Raw genomic sequence first — 26,678 nt, 5'->3', positions numbered from 1 at the left:
AAAAATATGCATATGCATATGAATGAATGTTGAAACCTTCATAATGTAATTGAAAAAATAAAATATCAATTAAAAAAGAATTTTATCTTATCTTTTCTCTTTTTCTGAATGGAAGGTTAGAGACAAAGAAAACAAATTTTTTGTTAATTGAAAAAATAAGATTTAACAAAAAAGAAAAATATTAAAGTTACACACCTAATTAAGATATAGAAAGATGAATATAATTTGGAGCAAGATTTAAAGAACCTTAAGAATTTGAGTCATTCAGTAGTCAGTTAACTAGCTCTATTTTCTTTCTCTCTAGACAAATCCCATGATATTTGCTTAGAATTATGGAACAGCTTATACTATGCTGTTCCTTCTGGTCAAAAACCTAGTATCTACTTGGCTGATCAATTCTTTTAGCACTTCAGATTTCTTAAGGATAAAATTCAAATTGCTTTCACTGACCTAATTTTCTAAGTTTCAAAGTTCCATTAACTGTGATGATGATTATTATTACCATTATTATTGTTATTAACATTATTATTATTATTATCATTATTATTATTATTATTTCACAAATAATCAACAAGTTGTCATACTCTTCCCTGGGTTTCTTCTTCATCTAATTAAAATAACACTAAAGGAGAAACTCTTCACTAATATTGTAGCAGCTCTTTCCATCCCAGTATCTTTCTTCAATCAAATCAAATTGCTTCTGCATCCTGGACACATTTATGTCCCTTCCCATTACTTTCTAAAAATCTACATACACAAAATATGATGGCTCCCAGTCTATATAAATAACTGCTAACAAGGCACAATTTTCACTATTCTCAAAGACCCACAGATCATTAGCAATGGTGGACCCAGCTCCCTCCCCTCCCCTCCTTTTTTTTAAAGAGCTGGAACATTAGTGATTTAGTTCTAAAATTCTTGGTGACAAATTCCTCATTTTTTAGAAGACACAACTTGGGCCCCGACATGTAATATGGTTCATTTGTACTCCAAAGCTTACTGTGGCATTGCAAGGACTCAAGTCTCAAAACTAAAAAGTCTTTCCACTTTCCCTTTCGAGCTTCAAGCTGATTTTACAGATACCAATTTTCCAGACAATATACAAACACTCAATTAAATATAAACTCATTCTCATCACTTTTCTACATATAGAGTCTACCATCAGGAATTATGTGGTTGGGATTTATCCCTATCCCTATCCCTATCCCTATCCCTATCCAACAGTCGGTATTAATCTTTAAACTAATGCTTAAACTATGCTAAGTTTTAAGTTTAAGCTAAGGTTAGAACTTTTGGGAGTTAGAGCAAATCCAAAAGATGCTGCCCCAAATGTTCCTTCCCCATTAGTCTTGAAATGCCATGGAAGTGATGTGGGAGCTTGGTCACCTCACTTAGTTGTAACCCTTTAGAGTTTCAATGCTTTTTCCAAGAGATCAGCTGGTAGATGATCCAAGAGATCACTTACAAAGGAATAGAACTAGAAATTCTCCCTTTTAATTAACCTCTGTACTGATAGGATGGTCCTTTATCCACCCAGTATCTCACTCCTCATAGCTGTTTTTTATTTTGTGACTAACTCAAGTTGGATATACTTTGGTTCAAAGTTCTCATCCTAGTCATCCTAGTCTTCCTCTTCACAATAGGACTGAATGGGTATGGATGCTCTCCACAGAGCCACCTTTAAGAGGTCTGAATGAGAACCATTAAATGACCCCCCCCAAGGCTTGCATGGTGTCAGCAGCTTGTCTGAAATTTAGGATATTATTCTACTTGATGTTTTTTTTAAACTGAACCTATGATTTCATTGGTGTAGAGAACTGCCAGTGGAAAAAACCCCTCTACTAGTACTGAGAGAAGTTATAGTCCATCTATGAATTGCCCTACAATTATCAGTCTTATAATAATAAAAGTTACATAGAAACTTGAAAGGTTAAGTGAATGTCCCAGAACCACACAACCAGCACGTGCCAAAGTCAGACCTGAACCCAAATCTTGTCCTTGTATGGACATTCTTGTTTCTGTCTGTCCCTGTCTCTCTTTTCAGTATGAACATTCTTGATTGCATTTCTGGAAATTGCCCTCCCTCTTTAATTTGGAAGACAAATAGTTTTGTCATGATCCTGGAATTGAATTTAAAAAATGGAATTCCCCCTTTCCTTCCCCATCTCAGTGAGGACTTGTTTATGGAATCCAAGGGGCACAAACTATAACATTTTCATTAGAGTCTAAAAATGAAAACTACCAAGAAGACAAAGGTATACAGAGGAATCAAAATAAGTATTTCTTTAGAGAATCAAACATTTAGAGTTGAGATTGCAGAGAGATCTTTTTGGCTGAGATGTCCAGCACAACCCTGGACTACAACTTACAAGTGAAGCCCAATTAAAATGTAATTGGGGGCAGCTAGGTGGTACAGTGGATAGAGCACCAGTCCTGGAGCCAGAAGGATCTGGGTTCAAATATCTTCTCACACACTTGATGTTACTGGGCAAGTTAATTAATCCCAATTATCTCACTCCAAAAACCTCCCAAAACCTTAAAAAATGTAATTGAGAAATGTTTAACAAAATAAATGAAAATGCAATAAAATATAATGTTAAATTGTAGCATTCTAAGTCAATTTGTAACCCCAGGGAGTTTCTATCTGAATCTGACACCACTGTAGTTCAAATCCCTTCTTTGACAGAAAAATAACAGACCCTGAGACATTATTAAGTGACTTTAGAATATAGGAAGAAGAAAAGATGTAATTTTAACTCAATTGCTCTTCCTCCAAAGCTTTCCTTTGTACTATGCAGCCTCTGATATAGTAATGTAAAGTATTCAAGATATTGCCCTCTGTGAAGAACAATTAAATAATTAAGCTGGGTATATTTAAGAGATGTCTGACCTAAGGTTATAATTGGGGAGGAAAATTCACTTCTCTCATGAAGGATTACTTGATGCCATTGTCAACTGGAAATGCCAAAGCAGATGGAGTATGGACATGGCCCCAAATGCTATTGATATGATCATAGGGTCAGAGATGAAGGGCTGAGAGAGAGAGAGATCTTAAAAGTCACTCTGACCCTCTCATTTGACAGATGCTATAACTGAGTTATCAGAGAGGTGAGGCTCCTAGAAGTAGGTCTTGAAGTCAGGATTTAGGACTCAAAATCCAGTTCTTTGTCATGGGTCATGGATCTTTGGATCATACTGTTTCCCAGTGTAACAAAGTCATGTGTACGTTGTATCAGCTTTGAGTTTAGTCCTAGGATAGTAATCCTGGTGTGGAGAACACCTCCTATCTTATATTTGTGTTGATGTATTCTTTACCTATTTCCAACCTGCTTCTCAAATCTGGAATGCACTCCCTCCTCACCTCCATCCCTCAGGATTCCTAGTTTCCTTCAATGCTCTGCTCAAGGACCACCTTCTCCATGAGATCTCTCCTTATTCCAACATGCTATCTACCCCATCCCTAATACTTCAAAGACTACCTTTACTTTGAACATAATTTATCTGTATTTATATATTTACAATAGAAAATGGGTTCATTATTGTCAGACTTTCACTTTTTTCTTTATGTTCTTGAGACTTCGTCACATACAGTAGGTGATTAATAAATGCTTATTGTCTAATTGATATATGGTACCAGAAGGGTATCTAGAAAGGAATGGAACACACTCAGATGACCAATGTGCAGGGTCCATATGACTTATAAACTGGAGTGGGTCTAACTCATTATCTATGGATAAAGTCACACTGTTGGGATAGACAGAGCTATGAGAACAAGTGCTAATAGCAAAAACCAGTCTTATGCCACTAGGTTATTTATTGTGATTGTGTCACTTATTTACCAAGGTGGTCATCTTAAAAAGTGGAACTAAATCTCCCTCATCAGGCCTGTGGTGGGATCATTCTCAGTCCTTTTCTGGAAGTCCTGAACAAGGAAACTCCTCCTTGGGCCACTCACATGAGCTCTTATTCTCTTCATTTGTTAAGTAGAGGAAGGCCAGCTGGTGGCAGAACAGATGCCCCCAGTGAATGCTTTGGGAAGAGAAGGGCTCCCAAGGAGATCCCTGCCCTGGTGGGACTCACTCTGCCATTCCCCATGGCCCAGGGGATAAATGTAAGCACTTGCTCTAAATCAGAGAGGCAAGGAGGTGGGAATGGAGAAACATCTTAGCCTACTTTGGCAAGTCAAAAAATAATTACTCCTAACCTGGGTATCCAGAAGTGTAGAGGCAAGGGAGGACTTTAAAATGAAAAAAAGCCCTGGATCTCTTAAAGTAAAGCTCAGGAAAAGTCATGCCTATTAAAACCCTAAAGAAAATCTCTCAAATAATTTATCTAGATATTTCCCATTTTTAGGGTATGCTGTAACTCTGAGAATCAACTAGGTCATTGAAAAATCATATAGTCTGTGAATTCTCTGGACTCTGTTTCCTCTCTTTTCTTCAGGTAGTTCCAGGTTTTCAATGTACCTTCAACTAGGGATTTGAGAGGTGAGGAAGAAACCTCACTTCTTGAAGTCTCCAGTGAATACCTTCCTCACTGGGATCAGCCCCCTTCCTTACTCTCTCTGAGCTGCTGTGGAGACATCAAAGGGAATAGCTGGAACCCATGAAGTAAAAGTAGATGAGTCAGAAGGATAAGCTTCAAGTTTGGACTGAATGTAGCCGTATGGGGTATGGTTAGGTAATGACACATAGCATACTTTTAATCAAATTCTTCACATTTATTGCCAATAAAATGGATTCCAAGACCAGTAGATTTTGTTTAGTTCCTATTTTGAATTTCTATCTGATGCAATTTGCAGGAGATGGTAGTAGAGTATGGCAAGAAAACATGGTGCTTGTTGAAAGGACTCAAGCTGGCCACCATTTAGAAAGCAAGTGTCGTGGGAAGGGTGATATCCCATTTGCTGAGGCAAAAAAGAAAGGTTTCATATCACAGCGATAAAACCATGACAACTGCTAATAGACATTAGGAGAAAAAGGCAAAGGGAACTGGAAAGAGGAAAACAGAGTGAGGATTGGAGAAGGTTAGTGAGCACACATCTGCTGGTCTACTTGGGAAACACTGTGACCACATCATAACCCTCTGGAGGGGTCACTCGTTCCCGGGCATGCTTTTCACAATAGATGCAGTCCTCCACAAAGAAATGGCCCTTCTGCTTCAGGTTGATCCCGCAGTCACTGCAGGTGTAGCACTCCGGATGCCGGTGCTTGTCTCGAAGCTTCACAAACATTCCACTGTGAAAAAAGAGAGCTCTGTTAGTCCCAGTATTCATATGGTCGCCATTCCATGAGGGTCACAGGATCATAGATTTAGAGGCAGAAGGGTCCGTGAAGGTCATCAAGACCAACGTACTCATTTTCAAGATGTGGAGGCTAAGGCTCCAGGATATGAAAGGACTCTTTCATGATCCCACAGCTCAATGACAAGACTAGAACCCATGTCTTTAAGACCAGTCTTCTGTCTCCTGTGCCATATTACCTCATGGGACCTGCCTGGGGCTGGGACACTTGCTTCCTAACAAGGCTCTGCCAATCTGGAAGAACATTCACACATCCTTGATGGGTGTCATTGGCATTATCTATGTCTAGATGAGTGACCCATTCTAGATTTCATTATGAATGAAATGGGGGAAAGAGGTGTTAGTACTTACACAATGCCAGTACCACATTTGTCACACATGGGCAGCTTCTGGGCATTTCCAATCGATGCAGCAACTTTGGTAACAGGTGCTTTTACACTTCTGAATCCTGAAGGTTTATTGGGGTCCCCTTAAATTTAGAGAACATATCAAGAAGTAAAATAACATTCAAATGGAAAATTTAAGCTTACAAAAACTTTTACATATTTTCTCATCTGAATCCTAACATCCTTATGAGATAGGGGGGTATCCAAAGATTCCTGTCATCATTTGATAGGCAGGAAATGGAGAATCCAAGAAGTTAAGTCTTTTCCCCATGATTATATAACTAGTAAATGTCAGAGGTGGATTTTGACCCCAGGTTTTCCTGATTCCAAATCCTTATCTCTCTCATCTATCTCATTTTTTATCATTTGGCAGTGCTCAGCCAAAGAATTGGGTTTGACAGGGAAAACCAAAGCAATGAATAACAAGCCCATTTTATGATGAGATGGAACCATAACTAAGAGATCAGTACTTAATCATTGGCTTGACCCATAGAGGCCCCATTGAGAGTCAAACTTGAGGCCATGTGATATAGTCCTAGGATCCTCAGGCAAACAAATAAAAAACTGGAAAGATCCTGCTGTTTCTGGATGGATACATTATAAAAGGTACTTATCTAGCACAAGAGTTACTGATTGAAATTGCACTAATTCAAAAGTGACTAGATCAGATGTATAATGGGTTATGCTAATTAAGCCAGTTAGAGAAGCAGCACCTATAGTTGATCAGGGGACCCTCAGAAATCTTAATATTTATCTTTTATTTTTAGTGAGTTATGACATTTTTCAATATTAATGAGATTTCCTTTCTACTATTCATATCCTTGAGTCATTTATCAATTGATGAATGGTATCCCCCCCCCAATATATATGTCAATTCTTTATGTTTTGTGGATATCAGATTTTTATCAAAGATAACTAATATAGGGGCGGCTAGGTGGCACAGTGGATAAAGCACCAGCCCTGGAGTCAGGAGTACCTGGGTTCAAATCCAATCTCAAACACTTAATAATTACCTAGCTGTGTGGCCTTGGGCAAGCCACTTAACCCCATTTGCCTTGCAAAAACCTAAAAAAAAAAGATAACTAATATAAGGACAATTTCTCCTAATGGATAGGGTTTTTAAAAATTATGATCCAGGTACATTAGATTTGTTTATGCAAAAGCTTTATTATTTTGCATAACAAAATTGTCTCTTGTTTTGTGGGTTTCCCTCTATTCCTTCTATGGTTATGGATTTCCCCCAACCATAGATATGAATGATGGCAACTCAATCATTCATTTGGAATTTATTATTATATGCAGTAGAAACTGCTGGCCTAAAACTATTTTCTGCCAGACTGCTTCAATTTTCTAATTTTCTACAAAGGTTTAAATAAGTAGTTCTTCTCCTAGCAATTGTATTTTGGGGTTTATCAAATGTAGGGTTATTGTGTTGTTAGTTCTGAATCTCAATGATCTAATCTGCTTCACTCATCTATTTTAATCAATTAGTCAATAAATAATTACTAAATACCTCCTATGTCAGCATGGCAGTTCTGGACCTTATACTAAACTCTTGGAAATGATTTTTCTAAAACCAAACTCTCCCTGAAGTCTTTTCATGCTTGTTTAGTACTATAAGTCTGCCATTCTTGTAACCTTGTTGTCACTCAAAACTTGGAAAATCACGTACATGCACACACAAACACACAGAATACTACTAGGCCTAATGCTTTTTCAGTCTTTGGGAGTTCATCCAGAAAATGTTCCTCTTTTTCCCTGACGTTAGCACATCAGGATATCTTTGGCCAACTTTGCCATGAAAAGGAGGAAACTGAAACAATTTCCTCTACCTGGACAACTCTAAAACCAGCTGTTGAAACAGTCTTATTGAGGATAAACACTAGAGCTTCTTATGATCAAAAGAATGGTTGATTCATCAGTGAGCAGAGAAACATTGACTTTCCATTGGGAGCTAATGAGGGATGGTGGGATAAGAAGGAGCCAAGTTTCTCAGAGATGTGTTGTCTGAGGACGTGGGCTTCAGCTGATTATGTTGCTTGTGGAATGCATAAACCATCACTGAAAATCACAGGAAAGGGGAGGGATCGGAATTACAATAACTGGATTGTACATTTAGTCATGTGTCTCCTGTTCCCATCACAAAAGTGCCACTTACTGGAACTGAAGTTATAGCTCATTATAGCGAGAGAGTCCTTAAAGAACAGCAAGTCTATTATCACACCCTTCATTGGCAAAAAATAAAAGAGAAAAGAAGGGAGTTAAAGTAACTTTTCTATGATTACACAGGTGATCTCCTGGTCTCCTGACTTCCAGGCTTCTGTTCTTTGATTCAACATTTTTTTTCAACATTTGTTAAACAGTTACTTAATAAATGATAAGAGAATAATTCTTGCTCTCAAGGGACTTATATTTTACTGAATAGTAGGGTTATGATATGGTGGGATAGGGAATAACATATATACAGATAAATCAACACAAAATATTTACAAAGTAATTTCAGGAACAGGGAAATCACTAAAAATTGGTATGGGAATGTGAGTTATAGATCAGAAAATTCATTGTAGGGGAAGTGTAGGGGAAGTCTGGAGCTGAAAGAAGACTAAGGCTTCTAAGAAGTAGAAATGAGTAAAGAGCAAATTGTAGGCAAGGGGAGAGCCTCACAAAGGCAGAGAATGGGAATCTAGACTCCTATGTGGAGGAGAACAATAAGGCCAGTTGGAATGGAATGGAATGGAAAATTTGTGAGGGGTAGTGTGAAGTCATTCTGGAAAGATAGTTTAGAACCATAGTGGGAAGGGGCTTTCTTAACAAAAAGAGCAGTTTTCATTTATCCTGTGGTCAAGATAACTAAGGTTTCTTGGTTAGACTGATATTTAGGAATATCAATTTAGTAGTTAGGTAGCAAATGGATTGTAGACATATAGGATGAAGGGAGGAAGACTTATCAGGAAGCTTAATAGCCTAGATGAGAGGTGATGAGTGCCTAAACTAGAATGGTGGTCATATGAGTGGAGAGAAAGAGGAAGATGTAGTAGAGATGAAATCAATGCAAGGTTGCATCAACTCTCTGTTATGTCCTATATAATAGAATTCAAATCTCTCTGTGGTACCAAGCAGTAAGAATGTTTAAATTCAAACAAAATCTAATATCTCTGAATTTATTGTTGTATGCAGTATAAACTGCTAGCCTAAAACTATTTTCTGCCAGACTGCTTTAAGTTTACTATAAAGGTTTAAGTAAGTAGTCCTTCCCCAGCAATTGTATTTTGGGATTCCATTGCACCACCTGGCCATACCTGCAATTATTACTATTATTTTTTTTAATTTTAATTTTTTTCTCTTCCCTTTACTTTATCACTCAAGCAAGTCTATATTTATGGGGGGAGGGGGTATTTCATTTACTCTTAAACAAGAACATTTTATTAATGTAAAAAAAATTTGTACAAAATGAGAATAAAAAAATAAAATAAAACAATTATTATCTAGCCAAAAAACTTGTATTTTGGGGATTTATTAAATGCAGAGTTGTGTTCAGTTGGTTCTGAAATCTCGATTATCCAATGTTTCACTCATCTGTTTTGATCAATTAGTCAATAAACAATTACTAAATACCTCCTATGTCAGCTGGTTATCTTTTCACCCTCAATGACACTTTGGGTGTCTTGATTGAATTTATTTTTAAAAAGAATCTTTAATTGCAAGAAACATGCCTCCTAAGATGTATAGAACAGAATAATATAAGAAATTCAGCAATCTTGGGAAATAGAGAAGTTCAAGAAACTGCATTGTATTGAGATTTTGGTATACTTGGATTACTTCAGTCTAGGAGTAGTATAAGATTTGTGTTAAATTGAGATTTACCCCAATTCCTAACTCCATACATAATTAGTCTCTATACAGTTCCAGACTAGTCCACTATTCTTTTTGAAGGTCATGTGCTGGGTGAGAGGTTGAACTAAATGACCTCTAAGAACTTTCCTCACTCTCCCTACTAGACTGCCACTCCCTGAGCTTTCCCCTTTGTGATTGAGAGGAAAAGGGGCTCAAGTCATTAGTGTGACTCAGTCTGCCACCTGTAGGAGTTGCTCCCTGTCTCTGTGACAGTTTGTTTCAGATGGAAGGTTGTTCAGTACTCCTCACTTTCATTTATCTACGTGACTCCCTTCATGTGCCTAAGCTGCATTGCCTGCAAGACTTTCCCTTGGAAGCTGAGCCTTCCTTGCTCCAGAGATTCTAAACATTTTGCAATCACGGTCCCCTTTGGCAGTATGATGAAGCCTCTGGATCCTTTTCAGAATGTTTTTAAAGGCATGAAATAAAACACATAGGAAAAAATTATAATGAAATACTACTGTGAAAAAAAATTTTTTAAGTTAAAATTTAAGTTTTAAGAAGAAGACTGCTTATCCTTAGAATTAATTTTTTTTCACATTCCTCTGGCTCCAGGCTATCCTAATCTTAAGTCTTCAAGAATGAATTTTTAAAATAGAACTTCTAATTCCCCTGAGTACTGTTCTTTTCCCTCTCTAGAACAAAATCTATATCCTCAGTGGCTGCCATATCAAACCTTTTCCTCAAGGGTTAACCCGGAGGCAGGAGGGAAAAACAAGGAGTAAACTAAGAAGTAGCAGATAAGGGAGAAGACACCATTACACTCTTTCCTGGATCTGAGAAAATGAGAGGGAAAGCTAAACTACAGGGTGACCTAGTCAAGATCCAAAAAGGCCCTGACAGGCTAGAATTATTAATCAATTAATAATTATTAAGCACTTACTATATGCTTTATACCCTGTGCTTGTGTATGGGACCACTCTGGTCAGTAATTTCATGACTGTATTTGAGAATCTATTGAGATAGTTTTGAGGGATGAGGAAGAAGGAATACTGCATTTAAAGTTCCCTGGTATGACAAACCTAATGGACGACAGACTATAGGATAGAGGTTGGGAGATGAGAATGAAGATAGGAAAAAAAAATTCCCCTAAAGACCACACACACACACACAAAATGTTAAGAATCTCTAATTCAGTTGCTCTAATGAGTTAAAAATTTCACAGCAAGGATCTATGGAGAGGAAGGAATGGAGGAGTCTACAGTGCATAGATCAAATCACAGATTTAGAACTGGATCCTAGAACCCATTCTGTAGATGAGAAAAAAAGAGGAACATGAAGGTTAAATGGCTTTTCCAAGACACACTAGTAATATCAGAACTAGAATTCAAATCCTGCTCTTATGAATCCAAATGAAGTGCTATCTCCCGTATAACAGTCCTTGCTTTATGAGTTGAAGAAAAGGGTCTCCAGAGAGGTCAAAGAGGCACATTTCAGGGTCCTGAACTTTGAAAAAAAACTAGAAAGAGATTTGAGTCTGCCTGAAAGTTCTTGGTGGACTGGTTCATCATTGTGCATACTCATCAGATCAGAAATTTGGGAGTAAGGAAGCCCTTGGCTCTAGCATCCTGATGATCCTGCCTTGAAACAGTTCCTGATGCTCTCTAGCTCTGGCTGGTCCAAGAATGATTGCAGAACCACATTCACATCTTTGGGGACAGGACTCATGATCTTTTTTCTTTTGGGAGTTTTATGAACTAAAGATGGCACATTCCTTCTCTCTTCTAGGGGAACAGCATACATTTTATCCTTCCTTGGTTCCAAAAGGAAAATCAGAGTATGGGGTTTTGTTTCTGATTCATTTTAACCGTATCTGTCATCATCCCTTGCCCTCAGACCTTCACATCCTTTCCAAGTCCAACAGGAAGGCTGCCTTTAAGCTTACAGAAAACCAAAGGGGTGGAGAGAGAAACTTTATAATTGGAAACTAATGAGGGAAGTTCACAAAGTTTATGAGTGAAGTGGGGGCTGATTCCCTGATTTACTATCAGCATGACCATGGACAAGTCCCTTCTCCAATTTAAGCCATAGGTGCCCCTTCCAAAAAAATAAGAAAGCTATATTTGAAGATTTCTAAAGTCCTTTTAAGCAACATCATTCTATGCTCTGTGCTCCTGAGACATATATATATATATATATATATATATATATATATATATATATATATATATATATGAATTATCTAACATCCAGCTTCTTGAAGTAGGAAATAGTACTTTTTGGGTGATTGTGAGGTTTCTAATCTGGAAAGAATGTAATGAAATAATGCAAAACAAAAATATAATCAGACAATTGGAGTACACATTAACCATGACCTAATAAGAGGAAAAAGAGAGAAAGATGAATAGACAAAGATTTCTGGTGGGAACTCCAAGGGGATGACTCAAAAGTTATGGGACTCTGTGGGCTGAGATGTTTGGGGGCTTTTGGGGACAAGGTTTGTCATTACATTTACATGCAAAATTTCCATTGAGGAAACTCTCTCTCTATGAATGATCAATCAATGCTCTGCAACTTGATCTTAAGTGAGTTTCCACTGGAAACAGAAGGCTCATTTACTAGCCCAGGGTCACTCAGCCAGTATGTGTCAGTGGAAGGACTTAAACAAGGTTTTCCTGTCTTTGAGGTTAGTCCTCTAACCATTATACCATACTGCCTCCCTTACAACATTTATAGACTAATGGTTACAGCTATCCAATAAAACTTGAGAGTTACAGAAAAAAAATATAAATGACTTCCAAGTATGTATAATTGATATTGAAGCAAAATATTAAATTTAGAATCATTAAAAAAAGATAAATGACCCCTAACCCTTAGATAACCAGCTCAAATGACAAACACCACTTACCTTTCTCCTCAGACTCTAGAATTTCCTGCAAAACCAGGAATGAGGTGGATTGTTTAGGTGGCTCATTTAGCTCCTGCTTCTCTTGCAGCATCTTGTAAACTTCTGAATCTTTAGCTATGCCAATGTTACTTGAAGGCTGGCTGTGTTCTAAGCTATAAGGAATGTTTGGAAAGTCATAATGAGCAATCATGAGTTTTAAAAAGTTATCTTTTCCCTCCCTTCAAAAATAAGAAACAAAATACCAAACAAAAACCATCCCCCCAAGATGAAAGTTGAAACTCTCTTCCTATCCAACAGTGTGCAATTTTAGCTGGCTAGGGTTATGAACCAAGCAAAAACAACTTCTTCCAAATGGTTCCAGTACTTCAGTTTTAAAACAAATTTTGGCTAGACTTTTTCTGACAAAAGAAAAAAAAATTCCAGTCACATCTAATGCTGGGGTTCTTAACTATTTTTGTATCATGGTCCTCTTCAGCAGTCTGGCGAAACTGATAGTCCTCATGTCAGAATGCTTTAAATGCAGAAAATAAAAGTATATAGGATGACAAAAGAAACAATTCTATTATGCAGTTTTTAAAACATTAAAAAACAAGTTCATAGTTCTGAGGTCAAGAACCCATAATTTAGATGCGGATTTTCAAATGTCATTTATATCCAGTTGCACGGACTATAGGTTCTTTACATAAGTGAATGTGTCATAAGGTGTTTATGGACCTGTCATTTCATTGGTTTTAAGGAACTCCCAAAATGTCCTTTGTTAATGAAGATCAGCAAAGGCCCTGAACTTGTTGTATTTGATAGCTGCCTGGGGCACACAGAGGAAAAGGGAATTGCCTAGGGTCATACTAACTTAGAGGTCAGTTCTCTGTCCACTGCACCACCAATAAGTATAGTGATGGTAAATGTGACAGAAAAAAGATGATCTGGTCTCAAAATGAGCAACCCAAGAGGATAGTTCCAAAAAGAATTATCTGAGCATAATTTGCTCTCCACAGCATCATAATGCACAGAGAAAAGGCTCATTCCTATAAGTGAGCTCAAAGCAAAATGAGATTATCAGGGATTCTGACCCCTGAGGAAAGGGAAGATGTCTGCAGTGCTCTGTACACAGTAGGCACTTAACAAATGTATGCTGAAGTAAGCTAAATCTCATTATGCCTCATAGTTATAATTCTGAATACTTAGAAGGATCAAAAACTTATTTTTATGCTCATGTGAATAAAAGAGAAAATTATATCAATAAAATAAAATAGTTGGATAATCTCCTCTCCCCTTTACACTAGTTGGTATTATAATGATTCAGATAGGCTGACTTCTGTTGGAGTAAGTTCACAACTCTAGTCTCATGCTTCTTCTCTAATCAAAATTCCAGTATCCAATCTGATTATCCAATTTATGCAATTCAGAAGAAGTAGTAAATGATTGATAGGTTGTTCTTCATTGCATTTTTTTTAGGTTTTTTTGCAAGGCAAGTGGGGTTAAGTGGCTTGCCCAAGGCCACACAGCTAGGTAATTATTAAGTGTCTGAGGTCAGATTTGAACTCAGGTATTCCTGACTCCAGGGCCCATGTTCTATCCACTACATCACCTAGCTGCCCCTTTTCATTGCATTTTAAAAGAGGACTTAATTACTTGTTCAATTCTTTTAGTCATGTCTAACTCATCATGATCTCATTGGGGTTTTCTTAGCAGAGATAATTGCTTCTCTAGCTCATTTTACAGATAGGGAAACTGAGGCAGATAGGGTTAAGTGACTTGCCCAGGATCATGAAGTTAGTAGTAAATGTATGAAGCTGAATTTGAACTCATAAAGATGAGTCTTACTGATTCCAGGCCCAACTTGCTATCCACTGAGAGACCTAGTTACTCCTTCCCTAATCAATCATTAGAGTAAAGTGTAGGGAAGACTTGGTCTTGGAATACTGGGGAATGATTCCCATAGCTAGCACTCTTTGCACCCTCTCCCCAAGCACCCAGGAAGTGTTATTGCTCTCTTGATCACTCGTGAACCCCAAAATCCAATATCTCCCACCATACCCTTTCAGTTTAAAAGGCTAATTCTGGGTCTGTTCCTAGAAAGCTGCCTAAAGAGTCAGTTTCCTCTAGCAAGTGACAGATAGATGAAGGGAGCTTCTTTAGATAATGTGGTATAAGAGATAACCAAGTTTACTTCTCAGAGAGTAGGTTCCTGTCCTGACTTCTGCAAAATAGATTATGCCCTCAGTCTGCCACCCCCCCCACTCCAATACGCTAGATTTTTAAAGGCAAAATGTGGTAAAAAACATAAGTTCTCTTTTCTTACAGGGTCTATTTTCCTAGGGGAGAATCTGTCTATTTGGTCTCTCTGAGAGGAAGAGAAAACTACAGTATCATTTTGTGTCCTGTTTTCTACCTTTCTGCTCACTCTTTTCCCCATGCACACAGTATGTGTGACCAATAGAGATCTTACTAATACTTTAATGGAAAAATTGGCTGACCCAGGTCCCTGTATCCCTATTAAACTTTAGAGACTAACCATATTCAAGTTTTAGCCTGTCTCTTCAGACATGGCCAGTATCTTTTAAGGGAAGGATAATCCAGTAGATAAACCATCAAAATAAAATGACCACTGCTCAGATCTTCCTGATAACTTATAAGTATAAAATGTGATTTAAAAGTACAAAAAGAAATATTAACTTAATTTTCATCAAGCTGTAATCTGTGAGAAAAGTTTTTTATGAAAAATATTAATCTTTACTGATGGAGTTTTAATGCAGATCTAAACACATTTCTCACTTTAGTTTTTTTGTGTTTTATCCTCTTGGTCTGTGTTGTCTTTCACAACATGACTAATATGGATTATATTTTGCATGATTCCACATATATATCCTATATCAAATTGTTTATTATTTCAGGAAGAGGGGAAGAAAGGGGGGGCAGAATTTAAAATTCAAAATTTTTAAAAATGAATGTAAAAATTGTTTTTTACATGCTACTGGTAAAATATTATTAAAACCTTACAAAAAATGTTAAAATCCTAAAATATTGATTTTATAAAATTTTAATATTGTTTTAATCCTGTTAGTGTATTTTATATTTACCAGCCCTTTTCTGGGAAAGAAGATCATCCAAATCTTACCACATAGAATGATTACAGATCTTTAGAATCAGAAGGGTTGAGGTGGCTAGGTGGCTAGGTGGCACAGTGGATAGAGCACTGGCAATGGAGTCAGTAGGACCTGAGTTCAAATCCAGCCTCAGACACTTAATAATTACCTAGCTGTGTGGCCTTGGGCAAACCACTTAACCCCATTGCCTTTCAAAAACTAAACTAAAATAAACTAAAATAAAAAAATAGAATGGGAAGGTTTTTGGTGGCCATACAAGCAACTAACCAGCACACAGAAAAGAATCCCATTTCCAACCTTTTTGGAAAAATGGTTCAGCTATTGCTTATTGAGGGAGTACCTCTTTCCTCCTTTAGTATTCCATTCCAATTTTTAGATAGCTCTTATAAGGTTTTGGGAGATGGTTGGTTTTTCCTTGAGTCACAATTAAATTCATCTCTTTGCAGCTCCCAGCTTCATTCTTACCCCCTCCCACTGGTACCATACAAAACAAGTCTCTTTTTCTACTTACAAGTCCTTTAAATGAAGATCACTATCATGTGCTCCCTGAGTCTCACCTTCTTCAGGATAAATATCCCTAGATCCCCCAACTGATTCTTTCATAGCATGTTCTTGAGGTCCTTTGCCACCTGGACCCCTTCTGAATCTCTTGAGTTTTTCAATATTCATCCTAAAATGCAGTACTTCAAACTGGATACAATATACAATATTCTTATGTGGTCGGACTAGAATAGAATATAGCAAGACTACTACTTCCATAGTCCTTGATATCATCCCTTTCTCAGAGCAAGTTTAAAACTGTATTCATCTCATTCCTTTTTTTAAGGAGGGACTACTATATCATATTATTTTTCAATTTGTCATAAATTGATTATTGTCAGTTATATCATGTCAAGTTACATGGTGTCTGTTGGCAACACAAAACTATGATTTTTTTTTACCATAATTATAGATCTTTAAACAAAAATAGAAAATGACTGATGTCTTCCCTTTGGTTCTGTTACTTAACAAACCTGAAATCATTGAGTTCAATTCTCTGCTTGATGCTTCAATCTCATTTATATCCTCTATGGGATATCTCATTTCTCCTTGAAAATCTCAAGTGACAGAGTACTCATTATGTCATGAAATAGACTAATTGTTGGACAGCTCTAATTACTAGTACATTCTTTCTAGAATTTATCTCAAATCTTTTTCCCTAAAATTTTTACCCATTAGACTCAGTTGTCCCAATTTTAACCTTTAGAAACAAACACAGTAAGATCTGTTTGACTTTCAAGGGATCTTCAAATATTTGAGGTTAGTTGTAAGTCTCTTTGGCTCAAGTAACTATGGTTTGGGAGCTGGGAAGAGGTTATTAAGGAGGATCTGGGTCTCAGAATCAGTTACTGCCCAAGGTGCTGAGAGTCTAAACAGAAGCCCTGAAAATCTGTCTGTCACAAACCAACTTCACAAATAACACAGAGTCCATATTCCTATTCTTAGAATAAGATGTGTACTTTCTTTCTCAATTGTTGAATCTTAATCATTCCCTATAACATTAATCAGGAGGTTATTTATAAATTCTTCTTCAGTTTTAGTATCTTAAACTACAGAATAGCATCTATGAAATTTCAAAGGATAACAGATTTAGAGCTGAAAGGGACCTCAGACACCATTTAGCCAAAATTCAGTAGATGAAGTGATTTGCCCAAAGCCACACAGGTATAAAGTAGTAATAAAAGGATCTGAACCCACATAAAATCTTTCACTTTTTTCTGCTGACCTCTACTGTAGAACTCATAATTCCCGGTTACTAATATCTAATTTTCAAGTTATCTCAAATAACAATTCAGGAGTTGCTAAAATTGGTATTTAGGAATTTAAATATAGAGTTATCAAATATTGTTTCCTCAAGCAACATCATTAAAAATGGCCATCTTTGATGAAACAAACATTGAGAGAATCACAAAAAAATTTTGTGATAGATGTGTGTCTGCAATGAAGATGTGGATGAATAGTGTCACACTCAATTAATATTGACTCTAGAGAAAATGAACATCACTAGAAACATACATTAGAAAAGTGTGGTAAAAAAAAGCAAACAAAAGTCTTAGGTGTTTATACAACTTCTTGAAAAGTGTGAGGAATGGGGGAGGGAGGAAAGAGAATGCTACATTAAGATGATCTCAATAAATACACCATTCATTAGTGAACTAACTACATTGAGGGAATTACAGGCTGCACTTTCTCCCCACTCCCCTGCCAAAAAACTTGATTTAAAGCAAAAATGAAGACAGCCTATAATTACCATTATTTTTCAGTCTGTAACATATATATATATATATATATATATATATATATATATACATATATATATATATATAGAGAGAGAGAGAGAGAGAGAGAGACTTCATTTTTAAAAGTGTAGCCCATATTGTAGGTGACTGGACTAGAAGGAGATATCAGACTTAACAGTCTCTTATCAGCCCCCTAACTGTGATTATCAGCTCTTGGAAAGGACAAGCTTCAATAAAGGAATGTTAAACCTATTTTTGTTGCTCTTTAGGGACAGAATGGGCTGGTACAATAGTTCCTAAATCTTTGGAACGGGGCGGACTTTTATTGGCATTCTCTTTATCAATGTTTTCGGTCTCTCTCAAAGACAAGCTTAGAGTCCTGTTGTAACACAGATTACTTAAATATTTAAAATATTTGAAACATTTAAAGAATCTCCTCAGTGTTAGGGATTTATCCTTCCAGAAGCTGCTTAGATGTGGAAAGCTACCAATAGGTGAGTTACATTAAGAACTCAACTTAGCCTAACTAATGTGAAAAGAAGTCAGGAATGAAAATATCAAATCTTTTTTTTTTAAATGAAGAGATTCTGCTTCCAATAGAACAGCTGTGACACAACAACTATAGGGGATTAGCGTGTAGTATTTGTGAGAGAGTTAGTTTTGTTCCCACAAAGAGAATAGCTAGGGCTGATGCCCTATATGCTAACATATGCTAACAGATATTACAACATTCAGTATCCAAATTTTAGGAAACTTCCCAAGGACCTCCGCTGCAATCCATACATAAAGCCAATAAGCAAGTGGAGAGAAGCTGGGTAAGATATAATGCCAATTGTTCATGCAATAACCATCCCCTTCTCCCAGAACAGCATGGAGAGATGCCAAGTCAGAATAAAGGGCAGAAATGTTTGGGAGAGGAAAGGGAAAAGGATTTTCTCAAGGAAAGGAATTAGAAAAGAATTTTTGGAAACTCCTTGACAACTTGAAAGAAAACGTTAAATGTATGCTATCTAATCTGAAGATAGCACAAAACCAAGAGGGAAAACTAATTGAGGCTTTATGAGAACTGAAAATTGTTTTCAAAGTCCTTTGATACTTTCAAAAGGACAGTACAGGATGGCATGACAGGAATGAAGGGAAAGGAAAGGAAGAGAAAGGGAAAAAAGAGAAGGGAGGCAAGAGAAGTGGAAGAAAAGTGACTTTATCTCTTGTGTCTCTCTAAAACTATTACTATGTAGGGGCTGCCCATTTGTATTGGTGGAAAATCCTCCACTGGAAACTTAACACTGATGAAATCAAAGATCTGAACATTTAATCCAAACAAATAGTTTGAGATATCTAAGGATAGTTGAGATATTTAAGGATATCTTAAAATGCAACAATACAACAATAATGGAACTACTATAAGGAAGTAGGATTTCATCGAGACCCAAGATAGTGAACAAAGAATTGTCAGCTGTGGAGAAACAGACAGAGTTCTAAGAGAGCTTAGAGTTCAATGTAAGGTGACTTCAGAACTGATTGATCAATGAGCAGATGCCAAATTGGAGAGAATTCTCTGGTGATGAGCAACATAGTTCTGTGCACAGCCCTGTTCTATTCAAATCTTTTAACATTGGCTAAAAGTGTATAAAGTCCTTGAACATACTCTTATCTAATACACAGATAACAGAGGGAAAGTTAAGGTTTTATGATACTAAAAATAATTGATGGTCTAGAATGACCAGTCAAAACCAGCAAGATGAACTTCCATAAAGATAATTGTAAAGTCCCACAGTTTGTAAGTGGCAGAGCCAGGTCCGGAACCAGCTTTGGACCATCTGGTTTTAAAATTTTAATGATTCAATCTGGTAGCCATTTATATGAACCAGACTTGGGAGTTAAATCCATTGCAAACTCAATATGAGCCAGTAGTGTGAAGTAATTGCCAAAAAAATCCAGTTCAATTTCAGGCTACACTAATAGAAATATGGTATCCAAAATAAATTATGTAATAGCCCTTTGTACTTGGACCTGGTCAAACCACATCCACAAGTTTCTTCTGTCATGACAAACATGACAGAACATGACAGAAGCAAGTCCAATAGAAGTAAAAGTCTGGGTAATGAGAGGAGCTGAGAGGTCTTTAAGGCTAGAACTCATGCTAACTTGCTATTTAATGCTCTCAAATCCTATCTTATGGAAGAAGGATTAGGCTAGTTCTGGGCAGTTCCATCAAACAAGGTGGCACACCTTTTTTAATCAAGCCAAATTACTGACCCCCCCAAAAAAAACATGAGGAAAATTGTCCATGATGCGAACTTTTCAAAGGAGACAAATCTTGCCTGTGGCTGACCTGCTCGATTCCTCAAGGATCAGGAAACTGAATGTAGAACAGGGAATTGAAGCGTTGGAAGGAAAGAAGCAAAATTAAACTATTTGAGCCAAAGTGAAGGAAATGGACATTTAGAAACCAAAATTATGAAGTCCTCTTAAGATCTCCCAGTGGTTAGATGATTGCATTAAGGTATGCTCAGGTAATGTTTATCCTTCATCCTCAAAGAAGACCATGACATCAGGGAGGTAATGCCATAATAAGCACATGAACTGGATTTGAATGGGGGGGGGGGGGTCGCTAAGCTAATTCACTAGTCTCACTTTCTCCTCCAGAGTCATCTGGGTCCAGTGACCAGGAATGAATCAGGATGACTGGAGATGAATACAAGGCAATCAGGGTTAAGGGACTTGCCCAAGGTCACACAGCTAGTGGCAAGTGACTGAGGCTGAATTCGAACTCCCATCCTCTGGAGTCCAAGGCCAGTGCTCTATCCAAAGCACCACCTAGCTGCTATCTCAGGTAAAGTTTACTTGAAGAAGGGAAATATCTGTTTTCTAATTAAGAGTCAGAGGATCTTGGTTCAGGTTCTGACTCTGGACCCTACTGGCTGTGTGACTCTAGACAAATCATTTAACTTCTTTTTTTAAAATGGATTTTCATTATTAATCTCTTTTGTTTTTCCATCACTTTCATTTCTTCCCTCCCTTCTTCCTAGAGTGATTTAATGTCTAATAAAGAGTTAGGCATATGCATAAGAGAATAATAAACCGAGCACAAAACTTTGATGCTGTAATTCCTCAAGAATCTGCCTTTGAAATATGTATAGAAAGAAGGCAGGTGTGCTTTTGTGGACATTTTTATTATATTAGGAGATGAATTTATGTAGAAATGACCACCTGGTTTATAGGATCCCAGATCTAGAGTTGGATCATCTAGTCAAGGATCATCTAGTCTAGTCTTCCTCCTTTTATTTTTTTAAATAGATGAAGTAACTGAAGTTCCCATGAAGTTAAATGTCTTGCCTAAGATCATATAGGAAATAAGTGTCAGTTGGGAGGTTAATTATTGCCTGGTATCATCATTACATATTCACTAAGAATTTAATGACTCTCACTATATGTTTGAGATCTATAGGAACACAGAAGAGGCTCAAGTTTAGGCTATATGTGGAAATCGTCACTACTGGATAAGCCAAAACTGGTTTATTTTTACTGGTTGAGCTCAGCCATCAAGCGGAGAGAAGAAAGTTGAAGGCATTCTTGCAAGAAAGGAAGCTCATCTCTACCCTCTCAAGGAAGGACCCTGTTCAGAGGTGAGGGAGTATACATTCACAAAGGACAAGGAAAGCAAAGTGCCCTGAATTTTTATTTACTCAGCAAAGTACCCTGAACAATATAAAGTTGTTGTTCAGTCATGTATGACTCTTCAGGACCTTATTTGGAGTTTTCTTGGCAGAGATACTAGTCTTCCATTTCCTTCTCCAGCTCATTTTACAAATGAAAAAATTGAGACAAGAAGGGTTACATGACTAGCCCAGGGTCCCTCAACTAATAAGTGTCTGATACCAGATTTGAACTCAGGAAGATGAGTCTTTCTGACTCCAGGCCTGACACTATCCATGTACTTCCTAGTTGTCTGCAAAATATAATACTGGACATTTATTGTTGTAGTTCAAGGCTTGATGCTTTCTCCCTCCTCAGATTATCTTTAATTTACCTATAATTCCTCTCAGTAGAATATAAGCTTGTTGAGGACAGGGACCATTCATATTTAACTTTGTATCCTATAGCACCTTGTGCCAATAGGAACTTTGCCAATGCTTGAGGACTTAAATAAAAAGCACTTTACATCTTATCATCCCATTTCATCCTCACAACCCTATGAGACAGGTCAAGTATAAGAGCTGGACCCTTGGGGAAGGCTAAATTTTACAGTGAATAGAGCACTGACCCTGGAGTCAAGAAGACCTAAGTTCAAATCCAGCCTCAGACACTTTAAGACCAATTAGTTGTGTGACTTTTGGGCAAGTCCAACTCCATTGCCCCACAAAAACAAACCAAAAAAAAAAAAAAGAGTTGGCTCCATTTTCCAAATGAGAAAATGGAAGATTGAAAAGAGTAAATGACTTAATAATAAGTCATAAGGCTTGTGTCCAGGTAGACCCTCTGACTCCTGACCTGAAAAAGTCTTCCCTCTTCCAAGAACCTAACCTGAGTACTTATTTCCTTATTAGATTCACTTATTATTTACTGGCTCCCTTACATAGAGAGAAGGGAGAACAGTGTCTTTTTTGTGAACAAATGAGACATTGGCTTTTTGGATGTTTCAAATTGCATTACTGTTTTCAATGTTGGAAGCGGAGGAAAATGACTAAGATGCCTTAGCTCAGTTTAGATCATCAAAGTGGCCTCTGCCCAGTGACTTAACACCCTACTGACCTATGCAAGTCTCAAACCAAAGCCCCAGGCAGAGAACAGGCTCTGAAATCCACACCTGTCTCCTGAGTCCAATGTTCATTCTTGCCTAGCCTTCCTCATTCCATTGAACAATGGCTTCCATTTTCAAAATCTGTCTGGGACAGGATTCACCATGGTGACTTCATACAGGAGGGACAATGGTAAGTATTCACAAGCTTGGGGCTGCACGTGAAGAAGAAAGACAAACATCACCTGTGGAGGGACCCATGCATTGTCTTAGAGACAAAGGGTTCTATGGCTAACAGTAAAAAAGAAAGACTAGGTTAGGCTGCAAATCTCTTCCAGATCCCAAGAGAGGTGACTGGAGCATGCTGGTAGTGATGCCACAGCTAGTGAAGCACAGGCCAGATGATCTTGTCAGAGTAAGGCTAGCAGGAGATATAGTTTGCCTTTAGGAACATTCAGGTTTTTCTACATTAAGAGGAATAGAACAGGGAGAAAAATGAATGGGAAGAAAAATGAATGCTAACTCTGTTCCCCATGAAGAGGGAGAGCTGATTTTCCAGGAATCATCCAAGATGGGTAGACATGAAGGAGGAGCCTCCTTTGCAAGGATGTTTACCAGGAGGTTGTTATGAAAAGGACAATGGGCTGCTACAGGGAAGCTTGGGAAAATGGGGAAGAGTGTTTGGAGACAGTTTAAGATGGGTAGAGAGAGTACAGCATGAGGAAAGAAGGAAGATAAATGAAAGGGAAAAATTCCATGTGATACTAAAACTTTTCAAGATCACTTCTAATTCATCAGGGCTCTCTAATAGGGTCATTGATCTAAAAGCTAGTAGGGAACTCAAAAGTCAACCCCCCCCCCCTTTACAGATGAGGAAAATGAGGATCACAAAGCTTTGATGGCCTAAGGTCATACAGATAGTGTTGCCAGAGGTGGATTTTGGACCTAGGTCCCTCCAGAGTCAGTGTTCTTTTCACCAAACCATACATAATACTTATTGAGTTATTAATCCTCAATCAAAAACATTCCAATATGGAACAGTATAAGACAGAAATATTTCCTTTTTCTCTTGTTAACTAGAAAACTAGAAAAGACCCAAGGCAAAGCCAACCAAGATCAGCATGCCTTCCAACATGGACCATTTCAGTTGCTTCTGCAATAAGATTTTCCTTTCACTATCTTGGGAAAGAAAGATCAAATATTTAGGTGATATTTTGGATATTAGCTGTCTACATTCTCAATAATAAATTGAATCCGCAAAATGTATCCCATTCCCACTTCACCATGCAGAACTCCATGCTTTCTCATCTGACCTTATTTCCAGCAAGTGCTGCCTTTCTTAACCAGAAGTTCATGAACTTGTTTTAATAATATTTTGATAACTGTATTTTAATATTATGGCTTCATTTGTAATATATATTTTATTTTGTGCATTTAAACATTATTCTTAGAAGATGACCATAGGCTTCACCAAACTGCCAAAACTCCAGGATATTTCCTTCAGCTATTATAAGACTTCTATACTATAAATTCTTACTGGTAGAGTTAAGAGTGAATACATAAACTAGTCTATGCCTCCCCCCCATCCCTTTGTCTATAAAGGCTCATTTTTTAATTCAATGGTCTCTAATTCAATGGGAACTACTAAACCATACATAAGGATCCTTGTGGGCTGCATGTTATCACAAATTAACATTATGTTCTATTGTAATTTTATTTATTTTGTTAACCATTTCCCAAATAGATATTAATCTGATTCAAACCATATTCTTAAGTGATATGTGTTTGATACCCACTAATGTGGTAGTTTAAGCTCTAGAGTTGAAATTACTAAGTCATGAATTCAAATTCTAACTTAAATGGCATGAGGAAAGAAGGAAGACAAATGAAAGGGAAAAATTCCATGTGACTTTGTCACAAAGTCATGTGACTTTGGGTGAGTCACTATTTACCTCCCTGGCTTCCTTAAAGTCCCAAACAAAATCTCAACTTCTTCAAAAAGTCTTCATCAGCCTCTCTTAATTTCAGTGCCTTTCCTCTCAATTATGTTCTCTTTAGCCTGAATATAGCTTGCTTTCTATTTATTTGTATGTTATTCCTCCCATTAGAGTGTAAGCTCCTTGAAGAGTTTACAGAAGAGGCCTTTTGCCTCTTTTTGTAGTTTCTCGTGCTTAACACTATTAGCAGGTGCTTAATAAATGCTTATTGAGTGATTGGATCTCAGTTATATAAAATATACAGTCAGACTAAGTGGTCTCCCAGGTCCATTCCAGTGCTGAGTCCATGACCTCTAATCTCTAACATTATCTTGACCATATGGGGATAACAAGATGATATCAATTGAAACATAGAAGAATCTCTAAAGAATCAGGGAGGAAAAAACCCAATAGGTCATTGAGAATATAGAACAAGAGACCCAATCCAAGAATAAAGTATCAATCCACTTGAAAATCCTCAGGGAGCTCTTCAGTCAACAAAATGTAAACAGAAGAGAATATGAAATATACTCACATTCCATTGTTTTGCTCTACATTGGCCGCTGTCTTTGACTCCAAGGCATTATTGAAGTTAGAGATATTTTCTGAAGAGTAGAGGTTGGCCGGGTTGTTGTACTGGGCAGTGATGATGCGAGGGGAAGCACTGGTTGCTGGGCTAGCTGAGAAAGGCATGGCACTTCGGTTGTGGGCACTTCCTATGTGTAAGACTTCCTGGATTCAGGGGAATAATGGACAAGTCAGTTATGGAAACATAAAGGTGGGAGAAAATCAGAGGTGATCATCTGGTGGGTCCATCATTACAAAGAAACAAAGTCCCAGGGGTTCTTGGAGCTAAATTAAATCTTTCTATGTAGAGTCAATCACTCTATATTTTTCTAGGGACTTAGACATATGTGGGAAAAATTCTCTTGTCATGTCTCCTCGTGGTGTTCAGATGACCCTGGGAGTTCTTGAAGACCATGACAGCTGAGTAAAAGCTCTGGTGGCTTTTTCTAATCTGAGAATGCTCTGAGGTTGGGTAGTGATATGTATGCAGACTGTAGTTATTGTCTGAGGACCAATCTTGAAGAGTACAAACAGATGGGCCACTTAAGAAGTGATACTAGTGAGCCATGAAACAGGGAGAAACACAACTGAGGAAGACTGGGAAAAATAAATGAACATAAAGAAATGGAATAAAAATGGTTGGGGAATGAATATGAGATTTCAAAGGCATAGTAAAGTTCCAGATGCAGAATTTCCTTTAACAATGTGCACATAGCACCTTCTCTGCAATGTATGGTCTCATAGAATTATTTAGGTCATTGAGAGGTTAAGTGACTTATCCAACCAATATATATCAGAGATGGGACTCAGGTCATTCTTGCTTCAAGGTCATCTTTCTATCTACCATACCCTATTTCCAAAATTAAAAAAGAATTAAAGGTCATTCACTGAAAACTCTACCTTCTCCCCTTCTCAAAACTACAATATCTCTCCTACATCATTCCCAATTCTTTTTTTTTTTTGCAAGGCAAATGGGGTTAAGTGGCTTGCCCAAAAGCCACTTAAGCTAGGTAATAATTAAGTATCTGAGGTCACATTTGAACTCAGGTTCTCCTGACTCCAGGGCCAGTGCTCTATCCACTGTGCCACTTAGCTGCCCCAATCATTTCCAATTCTTGCCTCCTTCTCTCTGTTCTATGAGGAAGAGAGTCCTTTTCTTTCACAAGATCAATCCTAATATTACTGATGAAAAAGTTAATCAATCAATGAGCATGTACCAAGCATCTATTACAATATGACAGTCATAGTGTAATAGAAAAACTGGATTTGGAATCAAGGAACCTAGGTTTACATCCTTGAGTCTGCAACTGAGCATATGTATGACCTTAGTCAAATCATTTAACTTCTCTGGGCTTCAGTTTCTTTATCTATAAAATGCTAAATCTGCAACATGGGTTGAGTCTTGGAGGAAATTCAAAGTTCTAATCAATAACCATTTTTCCCTCTTGGATCAGACCTGTGATTTCATTAATACAGGAGAACTCCCAATGTGGAATTTCCTCTGCCAAAGCAGATCAGCAGTTCTTCCATTACTTTAGGTCTCAGAGAATTGCCTAGAAGTACTAAGTGATTAAGTCA

General features: G+C 37.4%; 1 protein-coding gene across 1 annotated transcript in view; it reads right to left on the bottom strand.

The window, feature by feature from the left end:
- Positions 1–3,506: 3,506 nt before the first annotated feature.
- PDLIM1 (PDZ and LIM domain 1) overlaps positions 3,507–26,678 on the bottom strand; it is a 50,998-nt gene continuing 27,826 nt past the window's right edge. The window contains exons 4-7 of the mRNA XM_074233325.1: positions 25,069–25,265; positions 12,431–12,582; positions 5,654–5,771; positions 3,507–5,237 (exon numbers count right to left, since the gene is read on the bottom strand). Of these exons, the coding sequence (XP_074089426.1) occupies positions 5,051–5,237; positions 5,654–5,771; positions 12,431–12,582; positions 25,069–25,265 (654 nt within the window). The 3' untranslated portion in view covers positions 3,507–5,050. The remainder of the gene's footprint in view (positions 5,238–5,653; positions 5,772–12,430; positions 12,583–25,068; positions 25,266–26,678) is intronic.

This window comes from Macrotis lagotis, chromosome 4 (genome assembly GCF_037893015.1).
Source record: "Macrotis lagotis isolate mMagLag1 chromosome 4, bilby.v1.9.chrom.fasta, whole genome shotgun sequence".
Classification (NCBI taxonomy): domain Eukaryota; kingdom Metazoa; phylum Chordata; class Mammalia; order Peramelemorphia; family Peramelidae; genus Macrotis; species Macrotis lagotis.
This window is presented reverse-complemented; position numbering and strand designations above follow the sequence as displayed.